Source organism: Augochlora pura, chromosome 6, assembly GCF_028453695.1.
Source record: "Augochlora pura isolate Apur16 chromosome 6, APUR_v2.2.1, whole genome shotgun sequence".
Classification (NCBI taxonomy): domain Eukaryota; kingdom Metazoa; phylum Arthropoda; class Insecta; order Hymenoptera; family Halictidae; genus Augochlora; species Augochlora pura.
Genome location: NC_135777.1, coordinates 8,015,332 through 8,036,570, shown reverse-complemented (window position 1 = coordinate 8,036,570; position 21,239 = coordinate 8,015,332). Strand labels below are relative to the sequence as shown.

Sequence of the window (21,239 nt, the reverse complement as noted above, 5' to 3'; positions counted from 1 at the left end):
GATATTTATAATCGAGTAATTATTTTATTTACAGTTATTTTTTAAATCGTTTCAAATAGCTCGCAGAGCAACCTCATTTCTTCCTATTCCAGTTTATACAAAAGAAGCGATTAAAAGGTGAATTTCCATGAAGAATCGTAGTCTAAAAACTTTCATACATAGTTCTGTTAATATGCAAAGTCATCGACAAATTACAACCGCGATTGAGCCTGTACCAAACGTAGGATAATGTTTTATAGATTGAAATGTGAAAGTTCTCTAAAGTTATTAAATTCTCAGACGAAATATTAAAACACTTTTATATAATACTCTGAGGAAAACAGACGATAATAGCAGTTCTCAAGTGAATCGCTTCAACAGTTGGAGATGATTGAACACTTCCTCAAACCAGTATTTCATTTTTCATTCCATACTCGAGATTACTAAACGAATAAATTCGCTGCTATCTGAACTAATCGTTTCGTAAACTATAATCAAATTAATAATTCCGTATACTGTTATCAAACTAATAATTCCGTGCACTGTGACGGAGCTAATAATTCCATACTCTATTACTAAAAGAAAATTTCATTTTTGCAAAAGCAACGACTGCATTTTCTCCTCTGATGATCTCATCTCTAGCGAGTGAATAACTATTAGATCACTGATTTTTATGCAGGATAAAAGCTATCCGCATCAATTATGTGAAGCAGTAACTAGTTAGAAGTTTATTTCTTCCCATAAAAATAATAATAACTGAAGGGCATTGTATCAATTTTCTTACATTCCTTCAATCTGTTTACTGTTCTATGTTATTTCAATTAATTTGTTCCATAGTTGCATAGAATCCACAGACTACTAATTATTAATACGTTCCGTGCCACGTGTACCACCTTACATGTTCATCTCATGCGTTAAACAAATAGTGTAAAACTGAATTTCTACCACAAGAATGGGTTACAATAAGTTCGTTTCACTGTTATATTGGGTTGGTGAATAAGTTCGTAGCGTTTTTATATTTTCTTTTATTTTACAACGATTTGTTGCTGTTTGACAAAGTGTATAATATTCATTCGATAGAGCCGTTTCTGCTCTACAAAACTGTGTTAATAGTTATAACAATGAATCAATCCATTATTTACTATTTATTATTTATTATTATTTTTTATTACGTGAAAGTAATAAATAAATAAAGGAATAATGTAATTTCCGTCCTTGCAAACGTCACGGAACGTTTTTTCCCGCCAAACTCTTGGAATCTGCACAGCGGTTAGCTCGAAGGGTTATTACGATCGACGACCGTGTGTCGCTACAGCCACAAAAGTAATAACAAATTAAATGACTCAAAAAGACGATTAGCTCAGTTTTGTACAGCAGAAACAGTTCTATCGAATTAATATTATACACTCTGTCAAACAGCAACAAATCGTTGCAAAATAAAAGAAAATATAAAAAAGCTACGAACTTATTCCCCAACCCAATACATACGATAATCAATAATTATATATAACATATCAAGTTTTAATAAACTATCAAATAACCGGCTAAGCTATCAGTAAACCGGAAAACAGTTTAGCACGGAACGTGTTAATGGCAGGTACCATCTGTGCTGTCAATGAGTCACCTTTGCCAGAGATATTACGTTGCAAAATATTGAAATTTCACAGCCAAACAGTTTATTATTTCTAATAGAACTATAGTTCTAACAAGATTCTACTATACAGAGTGTCCCAAAAGTCACTCGCTAATGTTGAAGTGAGGGGTTCCTGAGATCGTTTGAAGTTACTTTTTCCTCAACGAAAGTAGCTATCCGCAACTTCGTTTACAAGTTATTTATAAAAACCAGTGACCAATGATAACCGAACTCGGCTGGAACGAAGCCTTTAAGCTCACTGATTACTGTTTTCGTTAATAACTCGTAAACGAAACCGCGGATTGCATTTTCACTGAAGAAAAAGTTGCTTCAAAAGACCCCAAAAAACCTACACATTTCTGGGACACCCTATATACCTATCGACAAAAGTTAAGAAACCTTCTATATCGTTAACATTTGATTAAAATTTGTCATTTTATAATTACACGTCTTATTAAATTAAACATGCACGCTGTAGCGAATGTTTCATATCATTGTTTTATTTCGCGCGTGTGACAAATAAAACAATATAAAAGAAGTTCAAAAATAAGATAAATATATAAATCAAAATAAAATTAATATTTTCGTTGACACAATACAAATTGTTGTCCTATGTTAGAAGGTTCGCAACATCCAAGAATATGCATCTTTGTAATACGTTTCTTAAGTTTCGTCAGTAAGTGTAGCTCTAATAACGCTTTGCTACAGTTCATACAAGATTCGACAATAGTTATTACAAGACTCTACTATATCCTAGAATTTTGACGACTCTTTAGACACCGAAGTTGACCTAAGAATACAATGAAGAGATCTTGGACCGATTTGAGAGGGAGAAGAGTCGGCCACGAAAGAGATCTCATTCTCGACGAGTTCGTCGTGTCTCGGAACTGAACGAATTATTTAAAAGTCTGACCAGTGAAACGACCTTGATTATGTGTAAACCCTGAAATTAGCTCGAGCTCCGCCACGAGCGCGCTCCCTTGCCATAGGGCATTCTAAAAACCTTGACGGGAACGAGTCGCAAGGCCGGGCACTGGTCCGGGAAGAATCATGGTGACACGTGGCTCAGTGAATGTGACGATCTTCTTTGTCTTGTCCGTGATCTTGTGGATCCTAGAGAATCTTCGAAAGAGGAGCACAATTTTCGCTAACATCGCCAGGTCTACTAGGTAAGACACCGTATTTCAACCATGAGAGATTAAGCCGTACATTTTTTTAAATGAAAATCGTAGGCCAATATTATTCTTTACCGCGAATTGTTATGGTTAAACTGCAAATTTTCATGCAATAACGTTTACTGCAATTGTTGTAAGAAACAGGGGATCAACATAGAGTAATTCAGATTGATTTATATACTCAATATTTTGAATTCTGCGCATATATGCAACAAGCCTAATATTATTAATATTCATGCTATTGTTATAAAATTTTGTAACAATCATTTCTAATCGAATTTGTACTCGCGACTGATATCGTTAAAAATTACTAATTTATCTAAAAATTGCTGAAAACAATTGTGGCAGAATGAAAATCGTTTAAATATAAAAAGCTGTCAGACGTGCAAGTATCTTGAGTATCTCATTCATGTTCGCATAGGTTGCAATAAATTATATAAATATAAATACTGTAAAGCAGAAGCTGTGTTCTAGGCACCGAGTTAAAATAGCTTCAAGTGCAAAGGGTAAAACAGTTTAGTAGATCGATAGCGGAGTGGCACTATTTTATTCGAGTGTTGGATAAGAGATAAAGATTAACGAAGGTAATTTTATGCGACACTACAGAATAAAAATTTATGTAGATAAAAGCTTATCCAAATAAGATTTTATCCGAATGACAATTTATCCCTGCAGGAATTCATAGGGAAAATAATCGATTTGGAAAAATGATAGAATATAAACCATAAATTTTTATAATTCATCGATTTATTTCTACCGTATTACATTTTATAATTAACTTTTTACAATCGTCGCGCCAGTTTATTGCTTTCGAATAGATTGGTAATTCATGTTACAACTAAATAGTCTTTCTATGGATTTAGTGGAAAGCATCGGCAATTTTATAATTCAATTTTATAATTTTACAACTAAACCTATTCTTATAAAATTACGTAAAAAAAAAGTTTATTACCTCTGTTCCTAATAAATAGGTAGAATAACTTATTACAAATAATAAATAATTGTTATTCAACTATAAAGTATTCGTTCGGCTAATTGTTCTATACTTATTTGAAACAATTTGAGTAATGTCGAACTCTGATCGATAGTAAAACGTCGACACTATTCAGTTCTTTTTAATTGCTCCACGGTTTCAAATCGAGGTTAATTCATTTTTCTAATAAATGCATGAAATCCGCAGTCTAGTTACCATGTTTCGATAATTCGTTATCCGAAAAAAATATTACTATAGCTTACGTAACACTTTTACGTTTCCATTTTGTCTTCTTGTGTAATGTCAAGAATAATCTCGGAAGCATTAATTCTTACATTCGTCCTGTTATGCTACATACGACTAGTTACGTTTCTCTTTGTTTGCATAATACAGGACTTGAAAGTGCAATAACTAACAAGTTGAGAATCCATCAACGTCAAAAAGTCTCTCAGGTTTATTTTCAACACGCAATCTGCAGACTGTTGATCATTGTGTAAAAGCAAAACTGTCGAAGATCAATTATAAGAAACATATGTTAGATGAAAACGTCCTCCACTTTACGTAATTGTAATAAATTGAAAATAGTGTAACGATATCGCTAAATTCTTCTAAATTCTGCTAAATAAGTATAACTTTGAAATGTAAAATCGTTGCAAAACAGTTTAGATTCTAATAGGCCTCGTTTAAATTAACTAGCAATTAACGTTTTTGTTTAAAAAATTGTTGTCGACTTGACAATTGTATAGCGATAAATCAAATGTGCATTCAGCTTTGATTTACTTGTAAGGAATTTTCAAAAGAAAATGTAAAATCTAAGAATACATTATTGTCTTAGCAGAAAAACGAATGTTTATGAATGGATTATAAGTACATAGAATGTACATAAACATTTCGAAAACGTAACAACTTTGTTAATATTCGCAAATTAGCATTTTGGTTTACAAAATCGTTGACTACAATTTAATAAACTACTCCATGCATTATCGGTGCTATTTGTCATATATATATTAGACGAAAATAATCGGAATTTTAGGAAAATCACAGGTTTTCACAAATAAAAATCTCGCGCTGAAAAATATAAGCTCGTATTAGGTTGTTTCGTTTCTGAACGAGATTACATTTTCCAAGAGTGTTAAAAATTCAGTATTCTGCCAATAAGAAACGAAATTTCTGCGAACACACATCACAAAAATGTCACAAAATTTTGATTCTTTTGCTCTGAATATTAATAAATTACCATCTGTTTTCTAGAGAAAGAAAGAAACGATTTTGCGAGCGATACGATATTCATTCGCATGGAATTATGGAACCATAATACGCGTGCCTGTGAATGCGTTGTAACGGCGTCGATTACGAAAACGTAATGACCCCCGTGGGATTAAACAAAGGTTAAGGTGTTAAGTGGATGCCTGAAGGATTTGGCAGCCAGCGGCGAGCGTGTCCGGCAAGGCAAGGGTATCGACGGTATCGGTATCGGTTGAGCGTGTACGCGTTACGTAAAATGTTTAATTATAAATACGCGTCTGTCTACAACGGCGATCATCGGCGGCCCGTTACGCAAAACTCTCTGAGGACTCGCCGCCGGCTGACATAAAAAAAGAAAGAAGAAACCGAAGAAAAAGAGAATACGAATCGACGTGTTCCCCCGTCAGCAAGCTTCCCACCGGTTTGAAACCGAGAAATCCCATAGCCGGTTTTATCTAATCGCGTCGCAAAAGTGGATGGAAATGATCTATTCGCTATCTAAAATAACATCATGAAATGAAATGGGTAATAAATAAAAAATAAGAAATAAAATAGATATGCCCTACTATAAAAATTCATCCATAAAGTGGTTAAAGTTGATAGAATGATTAATTTAAATAGCATTTTTTAGTATTATTTGAAATAGTTTTGCTTGTATTCAGATGTCTGTTTAATTGTTTGAAATTGTATTTCTTACGATTAGTATATATTTACTTTAAAAGCAAGAGTTTTGAAAAATAAGCTATTTCTTATGTCTCTCCTAATTGATGAAGGTAATTGGAACATTTAACAACTGTTTAACCGCAGTTGCTTGATCGGACAAATTTCATGAACATAATATTTCACTTCACATACCGAGTGAATCCGGAAATCGAGAAATCCTATAGCCGGTTTTATCTAATCGCGTCTGAAAAGTGTATGGAAATGATCTATTCGCTATCTAAGAGCATCGGTTAGCGTCTGAAGATACCGATAAAAATAAACTTGCTCTTGAGCGTACCTGATGGAGGCTAAATATAATTTTACGTTCGACGGATTCAGAGCTACGCTTTTTTCCCCGTCGTGTACGCGATACGCGTTGACTTATTAGGAGTTATCGTCGCAGCCAACGGACTCGACGAGAGAACAGAATTGCTAATTGAAAAGCTGCCGGCAGTTCCCTCCGATACGGGTTTCTTGACATTCTTCTGTACATTCTGCGGATCAATATTAGAACTTTTAACCATTCTCTTACACTCTCGTTCTTTCTACTTTTATTCGTCACCTTTTTTTTAAATGTTGTATATTCGATGTTCAATTGTTCGTAAAGTTATTGCCAGTGGGAATTAATTATTGTTATCAGTAGACTGCGGATCTTTGTATAAAATAAAGTATTTCTATGTTAACTGTGATAAACAGAAGTTAGACAAAAATGTATTTCTTTATTTAGTAATGTCGACAGGGTATATAATGATTGACCATTTCAGCATGTTTCTTATACGATTGATAGAAAAGAACTATTTATCGTTTAAATCGAATGATAGAAATTGCTGTTATCGTTGTAAAAAAAACTTAAGAGATAGTACAAAAATTCAGAATTTGTATAAAATACAAAAAGAAATGTAAAAGTCATTCATTATTAGGAAATATCTAAAATTATAATTATTGACTGGATATTATACAGTGATTGATAGGTTATGTGACAGTGATCGAATCTTTTATTATCATTCCATAAACATTTCTCACATACAAAATGGTTTATTTATCAATAAAAACTTAAATCTCTAGTGATTAATAATATGTTTGAACATAACACCACCTGTAGTTAACTATAGTATATTATATTAACAATGTTATTATATTAATAATATAAAGAATCATATGAATTTAGTCAAATAACTTCCTTATGTAAACTTTGGAGCATATGTGCAAAAATTATTGGATACTGAATGTGACATAAAAGTTGATTCACTGATGATTATTATTATTAATGAATAGACCTCTTATTATAATAGACCTTGACACAAGTTACAAAGAAATAATAGAAATATCTTTCTTTCTTGAATAATTTTGGTAAATTGATAACGATATATTGACGTTAATAGACTCTTTTAGTCTCTCTACTGTTTCAATGCGCGCCAACTCAGTTTTGTCGTAAATGCATAAAGTCTGTAATGTGCTTAAAAGAATCTGTGTTTAAAAAAACTGATACTTCATCGATTTAAAAAGAACATACTTTTAAGTAGGGAAATAATTGAAAAAAAAAAACTAAAAATTTAATTTGGTAAAAATGTACTCGTACAACTTTGTACAAAGTTAAAACATTATGAAATAATTGAAATTTATTCGGTTGTGTCTTCTTGAACCTGCATCAATTATTTTTAAATTTCAGGCATCCAGATATGCTGTTTTCAAACGTATTTCTGAAATCCGATTTCTTAATATGTACAAGGTGACCGTACGCATCTGGTTCACTTTCTGCAATTTCCAAAATATGCGTTGGACTAATAAATTTTGCACACGAAAATTGCGTGGTTTATAGGAGCACAGTGTGCAGTACATTTATTTTTTTTTTTTAAAGTGGAGGCGTTTCGGAAGTGCGAAGGCGTTCCTTTCTTAACACGTTCCGTGCCATGTGTACCACCGGTGGCACACGCAGTCATATTTATTTAATGCGCCAAAAACATATATTTTATGACAAATTTAATTCTGTAAAATTTCTTTTTTAACCAGAAATATGGTGCATTATACAGAATTCAGTATAGAACAAAACAAATAAAGTTTATTTATTTCTTATATATACAATAATTAATAATTACATTTAATGGTGGATTTTAGTCAAAATATCAAATGGCCTGAACGACAAGTCAGGCAAAAATGGCTTGGCACGGATCGTGTTAAATGAAATGTACTTTTTCATATAGAAATATGGAAGAACATCGAATTCCGAGTAAAATATTATCGACCTTCATTAGCCAACAACTAAAGTCAACGAGTAATTTAAACTTTATTCTTTGTAAATTTTCTTCACTTTTCGTTGACCTGCGAAAATCCGTAATAAAGTTGAATCTTCAACTTGATATTACGTAAAAAGTTAAAAAAAAAATAAAAGTTAGTTCTCGAGTTTAGCAAGGGTAAAAGTCAATTTGTTATCCATTATCCGGTATTTTCTAATATTTCGATGCAAAAAATATAGTACTCCGTCTATGAATACAAAGTTAATCTGTAAATTTCCAAAGCGCCTGCAACTTTAAATATGATTAATAAGCTACATTGTGCGCTGCTAGAAAGCACACAACTTTTCTATTGAAAGCATCTTTGTTCGACACAAATTTTGAAAGTTCCAGATGGCGCACAGGTCGCGTGAACAACCTGTATAACGACACTGTGGATTTTTATGGAGAATATAAATTAGATAGCAAGTTCACTCTTCTTCTAATCGTTTTAACAGTTTAAAAATAATACATCAACTACTGTTTTAAAATTCAGCTACTCAATTTTACCATAAATATCGAATCTCCGTCGTCCGTATACAAGTTGGTCCTATAAGGATCAATACTTGTTTATCTTCGTTATTTTCGAGCATGTGCAGACACTTTAATAAAAGAAGTATTTTAGTACTTTTATTTTTGTTTAGTTGTACGAGATCGCAACCGACATCTCATCCCATGATACATTAGGATAATAGTGACTCATAATATGGCGGTAATAATTCTTTAACAGTTAGAGAAATTTCAGAGATTTCAAAGTTGTCTTCACGTGTTTAAATAAAATCATATATTTTTTAATTAAAAAGTATATACATTTTATTATATTTATATTAAGGCTTTTGTATTAAACGACGTATGAAAAACGTTTGTTAACGCTTTTTAAGAAATCTTTCAAAATCGAAGGCCAACCGTTAAAAATTTTACTATCCACCCAATTATTTAGCTTAAACTCATGTCACGAGTTCTTTCGACATTTTTCTTTGAAGGAAAATAATTGAGTCCCTGCTAGACATAGTTCAGTTACGAAAATCCTATTAATAAATTAGGCTTCCGGCGAACAAAATGTTAAGAAACACCCTTTGTATCTCTAAAAATAAGAGAAATATTCAAGTGCTAATTCAAGGCTCTTCATCAACAATTGACTCTTTCAGTGAACCATGGCAGATTTGAAATCCGTAAATGTCGAAAGGAACACTCGTTCGCGAAAGATTGCAGGAAGTACATTAAATTACATTCGGCAAAAACGCAATGGAGAATCGGATGAGTAATGGCCACTTCGAACCAGCTCGAACTGTTCCGTCCTTGGCGAAACACATTTTCTCACACCTGCGATGAAAGTTCATCTTTACATTCATTTACTCGGTAGATCCTGCAGTCTCGTTTCGCAGGCAGTGTCGCAACGTTTTCGAAACACTCGAGCATTTGATTTAAGGCCGTACGATCCTAGAAGTGCTACGACACGAACGTTACCCACGCTCGGTTCGAAAGGGAACTTAATTATTTGTTGATTCCATTAGGATGAAAACACTCGTACAGCTACCCTCTACCATTCCAGGAACAGCGTATGGTCCATCGATAAACGACAAATTTCATAATGTCTAACCAAATCTGAGTTAAAAATATTTGAAAAAGTATTGCAAATACTTAATAGAATACTCTCGCTTCCGTGAAATATTATTTCAAGATTCATTTCACGTTATAGAAATAAATGCAGTTAACCTCTTCGAAGATGCTGACACGTTATTTGTACGTTTAGTTTTTTTAAAATTGTAACTATTCTAAGTGCAAAGACAATGAGAATCAGTTGAAAAACTATTCGCTACAGAATCTCTCAGCAATACGGAAAAACCACATCAAATGAAATGGATGATAAATAAAAAATAAAATAGATGTACCCTACTATAAAAATTCATCCCTGAAGTGGTTAAAGTTATTTATGTCGTAGTGAAGAGAATGATTAATTTAAATAGTATTTTTTGGTATTGTTAATTTTACTTAATAATTAATTGTTATACTTAATAATTAATTACTAGTAACTTCCATCGCGAGTCGGACTCGTCAAAGTACGGTAAGGAGTTAAGATTATGGATAAAAGAAACAATTTTAATGTTACTTATAATTATCATTATTTTATATTTGTTAGAAACATGGTTACTTCGAGTGGATCAGTGTGATCAGGTAACTAGCATTGGTTTACGTTGCCATCAATTGTTTTTCGATCGTTCCTGCCTTCTTTCTCTCTCTCCCTGGCGCGGCGCTTCTTTTCGATCCGGCAGCCGTGCGCGAATGACGTGTTTCTATGTCGTTGTTAAACCTCTTGCACTATAACATCGAGTCAGACTCGTAACAAACATTTCGTACATAATTTAATAAATATAACTGCCAGTTGTTTCTATTTAATTAAAACAAAATTTGAATATTCTATCGTCAAAATCTTGGGAATGGAAGTAAATGAAGGCAATCAAGAAATAAAAATCCTCTCGTTTCATCAAGTAAAATATTAGGTTGGGGAAAAAGAAATCCATTATTTTTTCGGTAGACGGCTGTAGTGATCGATATCGATATCTGTTAAAGTATCGATCAAACAATTTCAGATTTAAGCTCGTTGGAAAAGTGACATTTCGCACTACAAACATTCATTTTCTGTTTCTGTTTGGTCCATTCAGTTGCGAGCTACAGGGTGTTAAAAATGGAAGTCAACATAGAGAAAATTCGGTACATTTTACAATTTTTCTTTGATAAAGGTGAAAATGCAAGCCACGCGGCTGATATTGTGAATGGTGTTTATGGTCCCGATACTGTAACAGCCAATCACGCGCAATTTTGGTTTCGTCGATTCCGTTCAGGCATTGTTGATGTTAAAGATGCGTCTCGTACAGGTAGACCTGTCGTAGGAAATGTTGACCAAATCACAGAAACAATCGAAGTTGAGCGGCATGTTAGCAGTTGTAGCTTCGCCCGGGAGCTAAATATCGACCATGAAACGGTTTTAAACTATTTGCACAAAGCTGCATTTAAAAAGAAGCTCGACGTTTTGGGTACCACATCAATTAACACGAAAAACCATGATGGTTCGAATTTCCATCTGTGATGTCTTGACCAAACGGAATGAAATCGACCCTTTGCTTGAACGCATGGTGACTGGGGATGAGAAATGGATCACATACGACAAGATTGTGCGAAAACGTTCATGGTCAAAGCCTGGTGAAGCAGATCAGACGGTGGCCAAACCAGGACTAACAGCCAAGAAGGTTCTGCTGTGCATTTGGTGGGACTGGAAAGGAATCATTTATTATGAGTTGCTTCCATATGGTCGAACACTAAATTCGGATCTCTCCTGTCAACAACTGGACCGTTTGAAGCTAGCGATTGAGGGGAAACGGCCAGAATTGGCCAACAGGAGAGGTGTTGTGTGCCATCGAGACAACGCCAGGTCACACACGTCTATAGTGACTGATCAGAAAATCCAGGAGCATGGCTGGGACGGGTTGATGCATCCACCATAGTCCAGACCTGGCACCAAGCGATTACCATGTTTATTTTGCTTTGCAAAACTTCCTTAGTGATAAAAAATTGGCTTTGAGAGAAGATTGTGAAATATGTTTTCATAAAAATGCTTCCCTACCCAAAATTTCGCCGTTCTTGGCGTGCGTCGTAGCTAAATTTCTACCATATAATATACTATACTATAATATAGTATACTATATAGTATACTATTGTATGTACCATATACCGCAACCATAAGCGTTAACAATTAAAACAGTATTTGTTATTTTGAAAGTAGAAAATATGAACGTGAATCAAGAGGGCAAGGATAACCTCAATATTTTAGTATTTATTTACAGGTTTGCAGACAATTTATATATGTTCTGGCTTTTTTTTTAGGTAAGCCCGGGGGAATATTTATTGATAAATAAATCTCAGTATTTATTTACATGTTTGCGGACAATTTAAAAATGTTGCGGGGTCGCCGGCAACCCCACGGGTTTGCTCTAAAGAAATCGGATTCTAGGGTTAAATTTTGTTTCTCTTTTTACAGTCTTTTGAATCCAATTCTCTGAACTCATCTTCGTAACAAATAAACCACGACTACGGTTAATGGGTTAATTAGATGAGATAAACTCGATCTCGTACCGCTTCGCTTTGGGCGATCATCGTGGATGATTCATCCACGGTGAATGTGAAAGATGTAAGATTAAAAAGGATAAAAACGGTATTTTTCGATGAATCATCCGCGATGATCATCCGAAGTGAAAAGGTGTACATTCGGTTTAAATAAGCTCTTCGATAATCCCATAAATCTGTTTCATCAGTGTTCTTCGCTGAAAAACGTACGAATATTTTTATCGAATGTTAAATTCCTACTTATACATTTTATCATTGTTGATGATTTTAATTGTTTCGAAGTTCCAAATAAAAACTGTAGTTTTATGAAGAAGTTATAACATAAATATAGTTCGAAGCACTGTCTTTTTTTATTGGTCGCCTTGTCATTTTACTATCTGACGATAAAAATATGGATTTTTGTACAAAAGAAACAAACATTTGATTCATTAGTTAGCAGGAAATAGGAGAAACTAAATTAGAAGATAATTTGAAGATAAGAACCTCTTCAATTTAATATTCTACACATTTTAATAGTTTAACAAGAATATTAACCACAAAACGGAACAATAAAATTTACATTAAATGTTCATAATTTGCTCTATTCGCTCCGATGCATTTTCGATGCCTACTTCGAAAATGATGTTTATCGCACGTATTTTATAAGACTAGCTTGAACTCATTTGTTGACTTCTATGATTAATAAGAGAACTACTACCTTCAGTATTAATAATTTTAGTTACTTTATTTCTGCCACCCTCTCTACTTTTTTCTTCGTATCCAATAGTCAGCGTTTTTCATTTCTCTTTTGTACAATTTAATCATTGTAATCCGCTGTTTAACGTTTTTTGTTTCTTTTTTAATCTAAAAAGAGGGAAAACCGTACATCTACAGTACTAATCGATATAAAGAAACTGCAAAGAACATATCGATTATCGCGAATGCTGAAATTTAATAAATATAAGATATAATAATATCTTACCATAACTACATTATAACTACAATAATAATAGTATACTATAACTATTATAACTATAATAATGCCTCGTTGTTTTCTTTATTTATTATAATATTTTATCCTAAGATATAATAATAACTTAGGATAAAATATTATTATAAATAAAGAAAACTGCAAGGTATTGGCTAGCGATAATAAATGTAATAAATACCATAACATAATGGCATGTATAACACTACTGGCTAAGAAAATTATATAATAATAATTAACAATAGATCGATTGAAACATGAGACTGGTATCCAAAAAGAAGCAATATAAATTAAAGAAACTAATCATTGTCGCGTATCCATGAAATCCACGACTACGTTTCCTCAAGAGCAACCGAGACTACTCGGCGTGTGAAATGTAAACTTATATCTACTGATTATATCTCCTTATATGGACATTTGCTTTACGTTTATCCACGTAATTCTGTTAGTTCGCGCTATCGATTAATGACTAATCTGAAGTAGCGCATCATCGCTGCATGTCACGAAGCTGATATTTCTCAGTAATAAGGCAGTCGTTCTTTTAGCTCTTTCGAAAATATCGCTAATGGAGGAAATAAAAATTGATAACGACTGTTATTGCAAACGTGGTCATTGTTCGCCATAAAAATATACGAAAGATATATATATATTTTTATTTAACCTTTTTGCACTCGAGTGGCGACTCTGTGGCGCCATTAAGATTGTTGTGAAGCAATCCAAAATTATTTTTATAAATATCGCCAAAAATTAGATTTAAAAAATTATTGAAAGTGTAAATGTTATATATGTGTCATGAGACTCAATTTCATATCCATAGAATGAATTTTATCGTATAAAATGGAAATTCTAGAAGCCGGAAAAATTATTTCAAATTTGCAGTTGAAATGGTTTCGAGTGTAAAGGGTTAATAATTATTATCATTATATTAATAATATATATAACCTAAACAAATAAAGAAGTGGCAGCATGTGAAACACAAACTTTCAGTCTCTTGCGAAATTATCCTCATATTTTAATTTAGTAAAAATTGATACGATTTCACAATTAAACGTTTACTTTCGTTATAATGTAATTAAATAGACCGAATTTCATTTAGATTTATAAAATCTGGGCTGATTAACGAGACAATCACTCCGATAATGTTTAACTGTGTATTCTGCTCACGAATGGTGTTTTTAAAATAATCTTTACGAATTTTTTTAATAAAGAAATATCAAACAGTCTACGTTTGATCTTGATAATATTTAAATTGTTTCAAATAAAGTATTTATCTGATATATTCTAATGAATTATTTTCTATCAAATATTTTATTAAAATAGAAACTACTTGTAATTCGTAACAAATTGTTCAAATAATAATATGGACAATAATATGCACTGTCTATGACTTTTATACAACTTCTTTAGCTTTTCATTCAACTTCCATTTCTCTGCCGACAATATTCATTTGCGTTTACTTGTTTCTTTTTTAATTACAAAAAATAAATCAACACGAAGCATACAAAGGTAGACGAGGTAGAAAGATATAGTTGTGCATCAATGATCTACCAAAAATAGCAAACCTTTCGTTGCAACATTTGGAAAGAAGTTAATTGTAAAAATCAACATGGAAGAAATTACAATATTTAATAAGCTGCGAAGAAAAAACATTTCATACTTTGTCATTTTTATTGAAATCGGTTGTTTCACGGATGAATTTCTCTAGGAATAAAATCTTATTCGGATAAATATCTAGGCAGATAAATTTTCTAAATTTCACAAATTTTGTTAGCGCCTAATACAATTTGATTCCTTTTTGGTCTTTATCCGTTATCGATCATCGCGAATGAAATTGTGCCTAACTCTGAATAAGACGAGGTTCGCTGTACACGTTTGAAAACGGCGTTCACTTTTCTCGATGTATTCGTTCGTTCTCAATTACAGTGCGGTGGATGCCGATTTTTGTTTCAGGTCGGCCTTGCAGACGTTGCACAAGGTTTCGAGTAAGGCGCGCGAACAGAACTACTTCCTGGGTGGCCTGTCACATGACTGGGTCAGTTACTATGAAGAACGAATCGAGAGCGATCGCTCGTGTCTCAACGAGTGGCATGCTATGGACAATCTGGAATCCCGAAGACCACCGTCGCCGGACAGCGTACGCACCAAGTGAGTCTCGATTGACGTACCAGACATTTTCGTCCCGTTCCGCGAATGACGGCCTTACTGCGACGGTGTTCGCCGTCAGTGCCACCACGTGTCCCGGGCCGAAAAACTAATTTTATGCAAATTATCCCCTTGTCGAACTTTAACCCCTTGCATATCATAATTGTTAGTGCCCAGCACTAATATTCTTTATGGCACGGACGTACCTAGCCGGTTATTTTTCAGTTTAGGATTTTTCGCTAACGGCTGGCAGACAATTTAGATTTAAAATAATTTTCCTGCCGAGAGAACGCATACTTTATTACTAGTTTTAGGATTTCGCTTCTTTCGGCCTCGATAGTCAAGATGTATCATAAAAAAAGGAAAGTCCCGTGTTAGTTTACAACGGTGACCAGGCGTAATCACACCCGGAGGAATTTCCCGTCTTTGTTAAAATATCGCTGACGCCCCCACCGTCCATATACCAGCAAAAATCATGGAAAACCGATCAACGAGTATTGGAAATGCGTGATAGGGGTAACAGTTTACCTCGAGAGACAACATTTTTTAAAACGTTAGAGTTGCAATAGAATTCGAGGACCTTGGACCTCCAAAAGAAAGGTGTAAATAGTACGGGGCTAATTATATAAGTTTTTTCGCCACTAAATTCCGGTCCTCCATTTAATACAGTCCACACATATAACGTCACATTTCGCCGCTATTACTGACGACGCCGTGACGCCTCAACAGCATCGAATCGACAAACCAGTCATCACGCGTAGTCTGTAGTTAGACACAGGTTTCTCGAAAGAAACTGGTTCGACTAATTACGATGTTGCCTTTTATTCTTAATCATTTCTGACTATCTCGTTACAGATAGAACGAGACTGCGGAAGCTTATGCAAATACGCGTCTTCGCAAACTCATTTGAAGGCAGAACGCGAAATGAAATCAAACCTCGTTTCTTGATCGTTTTCTTTTCCAAAATGAAATGTAATAAGAATATCTACAAAATCGTTGAACTATCTTGGAAGAAAAGTTTTCCATTGGAAAATCCGAATTTTCATCGACTACAGGTTTACAAACATTGATGAAGAAAAAAACTTTCAAAATTGATTAGATGGCGTCACCAAGGATTTTTAATGAACGAAAAAGTTTATTATTATGAGCAAAATATTGATTTTTTGGAGAAGAAATTTCAGTTTTGGATAAAACTAGCCAATTACGAGTTTGTGCGGTAGAAATGTAAATAAAATCGTGGCCGTGATTTGAGGAAAATACATATTTCGAAAAACAGGAAGAGTTTTCCATTATTTTAGATTATACTTACACGATATATATAGAAGCTGCAATAATGTGTAACGTAAACAAAGAAATATAGTTTAGTCCACGTTGCTGTACGTGACTATTCAAAATTTATAATTAGACTATGAATCTTTATGCGAAATACGCATGTCCTACGCCTCTTAGAAGACACAGTGGGCACTTAGGTTTATTTAATTTACGTTTGTTGAGAAAGATACATTTATGAGAAATATATTCAGTAAATCTGTTGCTTGGTGCAATTGTTGCAATTAAAATCACTAAAAATCGGTAATGATACTTTAATAGAGAAAAATAAAATAATTGCTTTCAGTGCTGAACCTAGCGTTACCTTGTCGATCGCCACATCGATCGTATACGAGTTACCCTAAGTTTCAACTTAATTTTAAAATTCATTTTTATTGTCATATATCGAACAAACTGTATGTTACTAAGATCGTTAAAGTACAGAACAGTTAAACTAATATTTCCTACGAAATATTCCTGAAAATAATTCACTCTTCGATTCTATCAATTGGTCTCTACTGTTTAAAATTATTATTTGTACAATAAACGCATAAACATTCACGTTTCGCTTAAGGCCAGATTCGCGCGAGCGTCTAAAATACGAACGCCTTCCCTTGTTTCTCTGAGTGAAAAACTAGGACAAATTCGTCCAGTTTTCCATTTCTAAATGTGCCCATAATTATGAAAGTGGTCTGAGTCATATATGTCTTGTTTCGAGATATTTAATGTATTGCAGTTGCATAAATTAAAATATATTTTTACTAGTATTGATTAATTTTATTAGTATTGATTAATGGAAATTTATTATGAATATGAAATTTTGTGTGAATTTCATACGAAAATGTTGTTTTTAAAGTTTGAATTGACTTAGACCATTTTCAAAATTAACTGAATGTCCTATAAATGTCTTAAAGCAATAAAGAACTATGAGTTTTATTTGGAGCAATAACTTTAATGAAATAACTCATGCACATTTATTAATGATTTTAAAAAAGTAATGCATTTTTATCATTACGAATTTTTAAGATTTTTAAAATGTTCCTGAAAAACTGGAGGAATGGAGTATGGTAGTAAACACATAATATGTTTATGTTTTTCTTTCGATACTGGTCTAGTGGTGGTATATAAAGGAAGTAGCTTAATATTTCCGTATATTGTGGGTCTTCCTCTTTTAAGTGAAAGATCCAAAACGTGCAATTCAGGAGGATCTAAAGAAGTTTTATAAAACATTTTATATGGTTTATTTTTCACGAATCTCATCCATTGTATTTGCAGCCAAGAGGCAGATTCGCCCGCGGTGTTTTTTCCTCTTCTAGTTGTTGACTCTTCTACTGATTTCGTTGAAATAAAATCCAGCTGCGACATTCGTTTTATCGAAAATGTATTTCTTCTTCTACCCTTTTCTATCAGTTCATAATAGTGCTCAGGGTTGTATAAGTAATTTGCTTTTTTTTTATTTTCATTTCTATGAACCCAAAATCACGGTCATTCGGTAGAAAGGAATGACCCGATACCAAAAATTTGTGGTTTATTGTTTCGATATTACTATTTGATGACCGAGCAATTTTCATCCATGTCAATGCTACTTTAATGCTACGATTCTTTTGTCAAGTTATGTTTGTATAATTTCTTTAAATTTTTTACTTAGGCCACTTTCATAATTATGGGCACAAGTGAAAAACATACTAAGATGGCGCAACTATGACTCGCGCGAATTCTATGATGTTAACAACGAAAACCGATTGACAGCAGGCTGGCCATTGACGCGGATTCATCTTGACGTTTTGCCAGAGTCGACGCTTTTGTTGACATGTTCAGCGTTTTTGATCGCGGCACGATCGCGACGTTAACGACGAAAACGCGCGTTTATTAGTCGCCTTCGATTATTTCGAGTTTCTGCGTCTGTTTGCCGCGTGTCGCGAACAGTAATTCCGCATCCGCGCGTTCGATCTTGCAATACTTCAGCCAGGCTCTAGAACTGGTTACGAATAGTTGAGATTGCAGAACGCATTTTATAGCGAAATTCGATACGAGCTAACGGAAACCGTTTCCTCGTGGAAGTGGTTTGCTTTCGACAAGATTATGCGGCAATGTTCTTTCCACGGAAATGTCAAGGACGTCTAATGTCAACTACTTTATGCTACATAAATTATTTTTCCTCCTACCGTGCCTTTCTCAGCAAATCTGCACCGCTTGGGTTCAAAATTCACCTACATTCCGTTTCTAAAAATATATACATATACAGATATGATATCAGTTTGGTTATAAAGCATGCATACATATATAAATAAGATATCAGAGAATATGTACACATCTTCTTTTTAAAATTTATTTGTAGTAAACGAAGTTCTATAATGTTTTTGTTGGAATTGATTGCAGTACGAATACTTTCTACACCCACTGTACATATATTTATATATTTGGTAACACGTTTGAATTGGTCGAATATCTGCAAAACCGTTGATGATATTAAAAAATGTTTCAAACGAAATTTAAACGGTTTCAGGGTGCACGTTATTTGATATTAACAAAACTTTTCGAAATGCATGAGTCGAGGACATATGGAGGTCCAATTAATTTTTTTTTAATGGAATCATATGCTTTTTGTTGTACTGGTCGATTCAGCTTGTCATTCGTTTAATGAAAGTACTAGGGCATTTGTTGCGAAAAATCATTGGTTTGGCAGATATTTGAATTTTAGTTTCCTTCAGAGACAACAGTAAATCTTTGCATTTGGACCGAAGGTGTCATTTTGAACACCAACTTTAAATTACCAATATTACTAACATTTAAATATCTTGTAAATCATTGATTTTTCCCAACAAATGACTTAGTATTTTTATGTAGAGACTAACAAGTTGATTCGGTCAGTATATAATTTTCAGTGTATAATTTCATTTAAAATAATAAAGATAACCTCCATGTGTTTCCAACGCGTTCACTTAGAAAAGTTTTGTTAATGTCGAATTATATACTCTCTAAGATTGTTTAAATTTCATTTAATACATTTTTTAGTGTTATCGACGGTTTCGAAGATATTTGATTGAACCAATTCAGATGAATCACCCTGTACGTAGAACATTCATTTTCCTTAGCAATTAATTCTGACGATAACGTCCATAATGAAGATTTATTTATAATTAGAAGAAAGGCTAATTCCATTTTCGTTCTTTTCGTGACAAAGTTTTTGTAAGCTAGAATAATTAAACAAAATAGAAATTTGCTGAGTCTACTATGAGAGACAGAAATTAAATGATCATGAACAGACCTAATCTAAGCAAGGTCATTACAATTTTGTACTTCTTCTATTTATGTTTTATTATGTTTACAACAGAATATAGAAAGTAATATACATATTACACAAAATATACAGAATGCACAGAGCATAAAAATGATAAAAAATATATAAAATCTGCAATCCATAAAAATATTTATTTTTAAAATTATTAATCTGTAAAAATATATAAAATTATATAAAATACATAAAATTTTCAGTCTAGTAATAATAAACTAAGTAACAACTTAGGAATTAAATTTTGGTTCTATTTTTTTTTTTTAGTTAAGGACTTCAAGTTAATTCTTTCCAATTGTTCCTCAGCTTGTGGACAGAAATGGACAATTTTGAAAGAAGAGACACAATTATTCAAATCTCGCGGTTCGTTTTTATAATTGTTGACAATCACCGACTATAAATCGTATCTCCTCTTCTCAAATTGTTTGTTATTATTTAGAAGCTGGGGAACAATTAAAGCGAATTTACCGTATAAAAAATGTACAAGTTTTAACAGATTATTTAACAGCTTTAGTTTCGATATTTAACTCGAAATAGGGCAACGAAATGGTTAAAGGATTATTTCAGTAGAAAAGTATTTTTTTACTATTTGTGGCCACTCATCGATTCTGACCGTGTTTAGAATCGTTTCTGACTATTTCGAAAATTCCATGTTGCACATGTCATAAGTTTGCAACAAGAAAGAATCTACAATGCATAATTTTTAGGAATATTCGCCTTTCCATGTTTCTCTTCGTAGTATTCGAAAATCTTGGTATTATAACATATAACAACATAGAATGATAACTTTATTTTACTTATTTTATTTCATTTATTTCTAAAAAATTTCTTGACGTTCTTTTATATTTTTGTCGTTTCTTCCATTCTTCGTATTTTCCTTCTATTCCAATTTATTTCTTTTCGCTTCGAATTTGTTTTTCTTCGTTTCTTCCACTTCCTTCTGTTTTATCCGTCTTGTTATCAGTTCTATTTATAGTGTTTTTTCCACTACTTATTTTCTTTCTGTTATCAAATTATGTTTAGGTTAGACGTATTATAATTTTCCATTTTAAGAAAAACACACAGTTTCGCCAGTTCGTCCTTAAGAATACATTGCAGTGTGAAAAACAATGTTCCTTTTTCATTGATTGTATGTATACACTAGAAGCAATACATTTATTAATTTGAAGTTTTGTTAGTCGCTAGGAACTGTAGTCATCTCTCAATAAAAAAATATTAATAACAATACAGATGAGTGCACTTGGACTATCAGTACGTGTGTACCCTACATCTGAGGGAAATAGCATAATTCCACAGTTCGACAATAATTGAAGTATTGTTTAAAAGTTGTTCTCATGAAATTTACAATTTTATTATTATTGGGGAAAATTACGTTTTTATTGGTGAATGGCATTTTATTGGTCCTCGATTAACGCCACAGTTGATGTCTGC

The 21,239-nt window shown here is 33.0% G+C and overlaps 1 protein-coding gene across 3 annotated transcripts in view; it reads left to right on the top strand.

Moving 5' to 3' along the window:
- Ssh (Protein phosphatase Slingshot) overlaps positions 1 to 21,239 on the top strand; it is a 33,937-nt gene that overhangs the window by 1,810 nt on the left and 10,888 nt on the right. Inside the window, exons 1-3 of one of the 3 annotated variants that reach the window (XM_078184031.1) lie at positions 101 to 117; positions 2,321 to 2,781; positions 15,017 to 15,211. In XM_078184031.1, the coding sequence (XP_078040157.1) occupies positions 2,663 to 2,781; positions 15,017 to 15,211 (314 nt within the window). In that variant the 5' untranslated portion in view covers positions 101 to 117; positions 2,321 to 2,662. Of the gene's footprint in view, positions 1 to 100; positions 118 to 2,320; positions 2,782 to 15,016; positions 15,212 to 21,239 lie in introns of those variants that run through there. The other 2 variants (XM_078184030.1, XM_078184029.1) reach the window with 2 other exon arrangements.